Consider the following 7445-nt stretch of genomic DNA (forward strand, 5'->3'; position numbering starts at 1 on the left):
CTAAAATGTTCTAGAAACTATGTAATCTACATTTTACAAACAGCAGAGAAAGATGCTTGCAGACTTCAAAGAACATTTGAAAAGTCAGCGTCAACCATCTGTGAATAAAAAGAACATACTGCACAAAATGCAAAGCAAAAGAAACTAGCATACAAAATAAAAGAGATACCATTCAGAATAAACGCAATAATCTTCAGTACCTATGATATCATAGGTGTCCATTTCATTTCTCAGAAGATAGACCGTATAATATAATTCTATCACTAAATTAAACCCCACAAATTCATGGAATTTAAACAAAAAATTATGATTACACAAATCTGTTTTGTTAAGAGTTGGACAAACCGTACTTCTAAAAGTAACTCTCAGATATATATATTACATTTTCCGAAAAAAATCAAGTACTGAAAACTATGTAGTTTACATTTTAGAAATTGCATAGAAAGATGTTTACAGACTTCAAAGAAGATTAGAAGAATCAGCGTCGACAATCCATGAATAAAGATAACTTACTGCACAAATGAAAACAAAGCCTAAATATATAAATAAAGAAGAGACCATTCAGAATAAATACAAAGCTCTTCAAGATACAATGTGTACCTATGATATCATAGGTGCTCATTTCATCTCTCAGAAGATGGACTTGTGAGATAATTTGCTCACTACATTAAACCCACAGATTCATGAGTTTGAAACTGAAAATCGTCATTACCTTGCTTTGTTTAGATTGACAAACACTACCCGTAAAAGGAACTCTGAGATATATATTACAATTCCGAAAACAGATCAAGTACCGACATTTATTTGAGATGAGCATCTTATATCACAAAAGGCTTGTCCATCCATCGAATATTGCACCCACGGGCTTCCAACATCTCAATCACAACTCGTGGTAAGTTGTACTTTAAGGATTGAATAAGCTTGAGTTTCTTCGAACTCTTGCAAGCCAGCAGAGCGGACATGAAACCATTGATCGTTACATTCCTCAAATAAACTAGCTTTATGTTCTGTAAGCATCTAAGACTCGCCAATGCTAACAACCCAACATCTGAGATTGAGCAATATGAGACATTCACCTGCACAAATACAACAGGTTTCAATGTTAAAGTTTTGTCTTTCAACAGATATACAGGGGAGGATGAATGGAAATTTAAACCTCCCTGATTCTAAAATGTCTTACCTGTCGCAGATTTTGACATGAACTGGCTACAGCCAATATTCCAACATCATCAACACCATAGCACCTTTTGATATCCAATTCAACGATACGCTTACATCCTAAAGCGATTGCAGAGAGACCAGCAGAGGAAATCCCAGAACAACCTCGGATTTCAAGCTGGTGAAGTTTTTGCAATTGAGCGAGAGATGTCAGACCATTATCAGTGACATGTATGCAATAAGAAATATTAATACTCTTTAACCTTGGGCAACCATTGGCAACTGCTGCTAACCCGGCATCCCCGACTCCTACAGATCTGGATATACAGTTCCCATCAGTAAACTGAAAACATCTTCAAATGAAAAGTGCAGAAAAAATCATTTTGATAAACAGATTTTAAAATAACCTTTCTAATAAAATGTTGGGTTCATTTGAATAATGACGTGTACCTGTACAAATCAAGTTCTTGGAGAGATGAGCACCGGGCCCCTATATGGGCAATTCCTTCGTTGGATATATTTGGGCAGAATCCTAGTTTCAAAGTTATCAATTCCGAACACTTAGATAGGGATTTCAATCCTGCATAAACGGATAGGGTAAATACAAGAAGCATAGAAGACAATAAAATAATCTCCAAAACTAGTAACAATTACTATTTACATCATTACTGTCAAAATTCTCTTCATATATAAACAATGTATGGAACCTGTATTGTTTATGCTACAGTCGGTGAAGTCAAGCTCCTCCAGGAAAGGACAGCCGTCTCCTAACATAGCCAAACTTGTTTCTGTGACCAAGCTGCAGGATTCCATCTTAAGAGATGAAAGATATCTGCATGATGTTGCAATGGCCGAGAGAGCAACATCAGTTAGATTACGGCAACAAGTGAGATCTAACTTGTTCAGCTCTCTACAGCATGCCACAAGTGCAGTCAATCCTTCATCTGTAACTCCAATACACTTGCTTAAGCTTAATTCCCTCAAAGACATGCAATAGCTTTTCCCAACTGACTCCAACGCTCTGGGGGAAATTACGCAACCATCAAATTTGATCGTTTGTAGTCTATCCAAGTTTTGGAAGCTCTTAAGAAGAGCGTCAGAAACCTGTAGTACATAACACACAAAAATATTAAACAATGGATCACTTCGAGAATTAAGTTTATGAACTTCAAATCTTCACAACTGATGAAATCAAAATATTCAACAAAGTTTAGTCGGATAATTACTGGTATACAATAGGCAAGAGTAAGTTGACGCAAGTCTGAGGAACCACTTGCAAGAGAAATTATTCCCGTGCAGCTAACATTCTGACACTTCGAAACATCAAGTCTCTGCGACATAGCAACAATTGAGTCAGATGTCACTGTAAATAGGAGAGAGAGGGTCAAAAATAACTATTCTCCACTATTTAATCTATGCTTTTCAGGTTTTCATGCCTCTAGAAAAAATATCCGAAAGAGAACATAAATGGATGAAGTAAATTGCCTCCAATTGCACAATCATCAATCGCTAAAGATCCTATGGGACCTTTTTTCCAACTCAGTAAGTAAAAAGATCTTAACAGATAAAACAATCATAAATATAGGCTCAGAAACCTTCTGGGGAATGGAACAAATATCATGAGAAGATAATATTAACATGAAACAAGAAAAAGATAAAAAGGATCAGTAAACTCCACATTGTGAGACCTGCTAGAACCTGAATACTCAAGAGCTTCTTCAGAGACAAGACTACAAAGTACGATTTTCATGTTTCAGCAACACAGTATGCCTAATTATTGCTTATTTATGTTGAGTGCCTCAAGCACTAGTTATGGCAACTGCTATACTTGTCCTGTATTAAGAAAAAACTAGTTCCATAATGATAATTCTGAAGTTTCAATACAGATGATCTTGTATTGTTGCCTTGACAAATATTCTTTTGGAGAAATCATCAGAAATTTTCACCAAGAAGCATTCCAATTTCCTCCCCGTGCTATTATTCCAATAATTGCACTTTCCTTGACATCCAGAAAAATTTAATATTCCAAATAACAAATATGACCCTCAAAATATATTGAAGAGCCATCTTGCAACGGCAAAATCGTTTCCTAATTACAAGGACTCTGTCTCTATGGAGAATCAATAGCAAATCAAAATCAAATTGTCAAATATAACGGATATGGAACAAAAGATGCAAGCACCTGAGCAGGACATATACCATTGGCAAAAATAATGCAAATTTTTCTGAAAATTAAAGATATGTTAAAGTTGTCAAGTCCTACTAGCACATTCGGTTGAGGATGGGCTTTGTTCGCAAGGCGACCCAAAATCAAACCTCAAGGCGGGTGGTTGTGCCCTGTGCTAGAGGGAGGAGACATGCTAAAAAATCCAGTCAGCTTAGAACTGGTGTGGCCCAGGCCGGGTGCGATACAGGAGTGACTTTGATGGATTAGATGCCCCTGGGTCACAGCACCTCAAGCCACAAGTCAAGCCTGGAAAATCACAGACAACTTGACAAACAAACAAACAAACAAAAAAATCTGTTAAAATTAGAACAAGAAATACAAAAAGACAAAGTATTCCAAGAGGACATTCTACCGAGGGTAAACAATTTCCATGCCAAAACTTGTTCCACTCACAGTCAATGATATCATGAATTATTTACTCATTTCATGCTAATGCATATATATATAAACTCTCAGACTTACACCAAAGTCAATTTTAGATATGATGCTTCTTACTAGGAAAAAGTTGACCCAGCCCACAAAAAAGTAGCACGTATAAATGAAGTTTAAGGCTATATTTTATTGCTCCCTTTAACAAATAAATAGAGTCTCCCGTCTCACCTCTTCCATCCCCGCTTCTCTATAACTTGGTGTAACTTATAGTTTTGGCATGAATTATAAATGTCTCGCTAAAAAGGATTTCCTTCTTGTCCTAAATATCTATTTCTATTTCTCAACCTCACAACTGAAGATTCTAAATTACATTTGATTTGCAGATGAGTCGCAACTTCTTGTTTGTTTACATCATATTTCAAGTATGTTGAAGTTTTCTAACGTGAATGTTGATATATTTTCCAGTATAACACAAAACATTGCCATTTTCCGTATTTTAAAGTCGTAATTTTTCATCTCTGCTGAACATAGAGTTTGAGAATTACAACAAGAGGCATTCTCATTCAGTTGTCATACCTGCAAAGATTTTTTGAGATACGTAAGGCCATTATCACCCACACGAACACATCCAACCAATGCTAAATTCTCAAGATGATTTAGACGGTTAATTGAAGCAAGACATTTGTTTGTTATCTGCAGCAAAAACAAATTTTCTCAGTATTAAAAAATCCATAAAACTGTTATGCAAACAATTTGTTATAAGTAGTTATTTTTGCAAGCACCACCTGATCATTAAAGATGACATAAAACAACAGTGTAACTATATTTATTATTTATTTGCCACAGTCTAACTATTTGGCGCTTATGTCTATTTGGCGCTTATGTCTTTTTTGTCTAAATTCAGGGATGCAATTTTTGACAAAATAATGATTTTAATTGTTTAAAATATATTTTCGTTTAAAATATATTTTCGAATTCAACACCCTGAAAAATCACAGGACACTCGAATTCTGCATATTACACCACAGAAATTTAAGATTCCAAGAAAAATTGACCGGAAAACAAACCCAGAAAGGGGAAACTATATCTAACGGTTAGATTATGCATATTTATTCACTACCTAGCTTCCTATGCAATTACTCTTTCCATTAGAGCCATAATTTAACCCAAACCACTATTTGCCACAATTAAAATGAGTGAATGGAGTTTTTAAAAGATTAAAAGTGTAGCCAAAAACGATTGAAAATCATCTAGGCTTAATGAGTTCTGCTATGAGCTAAAGAGAGAATGTATGCAATCAATCTCCCAAAACTCATGCGCTCTCCATAACGATTTATTTTCATTAAACAGGAAATATAATGTATCCTGAGACTTATCATGACATGGAAGAGCTGAATCATTGTGAACAAGCTGTGAAGAACATTAGTAGTTAAACTCAGTGGCAGGAGCATACCTGCGTGTAAGAGAGATCAAGACTACGTAACTCCTTGCATTTCATAGCAACCAGCTCAACTCCAAGGTCTGTGACCCCCACACACCACCTAAGATTCAAATTCCGTAATTTACTACATCCTACAGCTATGCATACAAGACCCATGTCAGTAAGCTGCTTGCATTTTACTAGATTCAATGATTCCAAATTTCGGGCGTGTGCTATGGCTTCTGCTGCATGATCTGTGATTTCAGTGCAATTGGAAAGATCAAGTTCGACTAAAGACTGACAATTTTTAACCAACTCAAGAAGACCCAGATGAGTGAAAGTCCACAACCTAGAAAGATTGATAGAAACCAAATGATTTCCGAGGATGCCTGCTACATGCCCCAGACTCTTATCTGTGATCTGAGAACACAGAGATAAATCCAAATGCTGAATCTTACTGTATCTTCTCAGAATCCTTGGAAGTAACTCTGATTGCATCAGCTGTACTTTCTTCCTGTAGTTGGCCTCCAGATAGAAAAAATGCTTGCAAACCAGGCACCAGGACTTTCTATCTATAGGATCCTGCAACTTATCAAGAATAGTTATGAGGATCTCATCACCAAGGATGTTGATTTCCGCATCAGAACGGACTGATTTCCTCTGCATTGTAAACCTTTGAATTATAAAACAACAGGGGTTTCCTATCAACAAAGAATGCTCTGTAATTTGAGATGGTAAAGCTCTGAGGTCAATCTTAACTCCTTGATTTTTAGGCACCCATGTTCATGCCCGCACTAGCTGCTTACAATTTTTTTACCCTCGCAATATATCTGATTTTGATGGTGCAAGCCACATTGACTAAACTCTTTTCTGCAATGCAGGAACAGAAAGACTTGAATCACAGAGACAAAACGAGATAAAGAATCTCACCACATCCTTGCAATTATATTAAGAGAGAATCCCAGAAAAGACCACAGCAGAAAATGAATATTAAAGAACGGAAAATTTTCTGAGCATGAAGTTTTGTACCATTCCAGCCATGCCCAAAGTCTTCTTCCCGAATTCAAACTGAATTGCAGAAATCAGCATTTCATAGTTCCATACAAACCCAATTGCCCCATTATGTTCCTCTGTGAAACCCAAATCACATATCCTTTCCAACCGACCTAAGATACAACAATTTCCAGACACCCAAATAAAATCACAGATCTAGCCTTACCCAAATGCACTATGCAGTAGCCTTCGATTTTATTCCCCCATATCTACCGCATCCAGAGCTCGACGTGTAATGATCGCTACCCTGCACTGTTTCCAACGCCTGCTTGTTGCTTTCATTATACAGATAAACAGTTTCATTAAATTCACCTCCCCCACATTAGTCAAAAAAATAACCCTGAAATTCCTCACCCTAAAAACTGGGGGGAAATAATTAGAAATTCCCAGCTCCAGATGATTCTTGCCCACTGAATATATACCATGGCGTGGGATCACATCAATAAAGAGGTACCGTCCAAGTACATAATTTCGTAGTGGAGGTGAAGTTCAAAAACAGCCGTACCTGTTCGTAGTGCGACCTCTTCGAGCATCTTCCTCGAACTTTCGCCCATTTGTGGGGTCAATTAGCGGATAGCTGTATATTTTTCGTATCGGCTTCTTCCACTTGTTCATTTGACTTGAATGTTAAGCTAAAACGCTGGTCAGTGTTCACACTAGTGGGTAGTCTAAAGCCGCTTCAAATTTGTAATGGTATTTTCCTGTAGAGATTTTGGTAAAAAAAATGGGAGATTTAGGTTATTTTGAGTGTTCTGAGAGTTTAGATAGTGAGAGTGATTTAGGTTATTTTGAGTATTTGAGAGTTTAGATGGTGCTAAATTTATAGATTTTTATTATGGAAATTAGATTTAAGTAGTGATGTCAAAGATAGTGCTAAATTTATTTCTATCATCGAAAACAAGATTTAAGCACTTTTGTCAAATTTGTTGAGAAAAAAATCAAATTCCAACCATTTTTTTTGACCTCAAGCCTGGGTAAACAATAAACAATACATATTGATATTCTTTGGGATATTTCTCAAGATAAATTGAAGTTCTGAATTTACTATTTATTTATTTATTTAAAATAAGTTCAAAATTTAGAAGTTATAGTTAAGTTGGTTATATATATATATATATTTAATTAGTTTAAGATTTTGAAATTATAATTAAGTTAGATATTAAATTAGTATAGTATATTTTTTAATAAAATAATATAAAATTTGATTAGTAAGAC

At 35.7% G+C, this 7445-nt stretch overlaps 1 protein-coding gene across 3 annotated transcripts; it reads right to left on the reverse strand.

Moving 5' to 3' along the window:
• Positions 1–521: 521 nt before the first annotated feature.
• Positions 522–6699, reverse strand: LOC149161340 (F-box/LRR-repeat protein 3-like). 3 transcript variants are annotated; one of them, XM_089436941.1, is made up of 8 exons: positions 6397–6695; positions 5211–6047; positions 4334–4450; positions 2385–2489; positions 1866–2262; positions 1609–1738; positions 1181–1475; positions 522–1076 (listed from the first exon to the last, which is right to left on the reverse strand). In XM_089436941.1, exons 2-8 carry the CDS (start codon positions 5841–5843, stop codon positions 819–821), a joined length of 1935 nt encoding a protein of 644 aa, XP_089293067.1. In that variant the 5' UTR covers positions 5844–6047; positions 6397–6695; the 3' UTR covers positions 522–818. The 3 variants fall into 3 exon arrangements, with proteins under 3 accessions (XP_089293067.1, XP_089293066.1, XP_089293068.1); XM_089436940.1 differs by having other exon boundaries at positions 6207–6695; XM_089436942.1 differs by lacking the exon at positions 4334–4450 and having other exon boundaries at positions 5211–6699.
• Between the last annotated feature and the right edge of the window lie 746 nt (positions 6700–7445).

The sequence above is a fragment of the Pinus tabuliformis genome, chromosome 5_2 (genome assembly GCF_031772625.1).
Source record: "Pinus tabuliformis cultivar Carrire ecotype Pingquan chromosome 5_2, CPIR1, whole genome shotgun sequence".
NCBI lineage: Eukaryota > Viridiplantae > Streptophyta > Pinopsida > Pinales > Pinaceae > Pinus > Pinus tabuliformis.

Excerpts from the sequence above, each read along its gene's own strand:
- LOC149161340 (XM_089436941.1), bottom strand. The coding sequence starts at position 5,843 with ATGCAGAGGAAATCAGTCCGTTCTGATGCGGAAATCAACATCCTTGGT. Across the intron at positions 1,476-1,608 it reads CAAGAACTTGATTTGTACAG|ATCTGTAGGAGTCGGGGATG; the intron begins GTACACGTCATT and ends CTGTATATCCAG. Across the intron at positions 1,077-1,180 it reads CATGTCAAAATCTGCGACAG|GTGAATGTCTCATATTGCTC; the intron begins GTAAGACATTTT and ends GTATTTGTGCAG.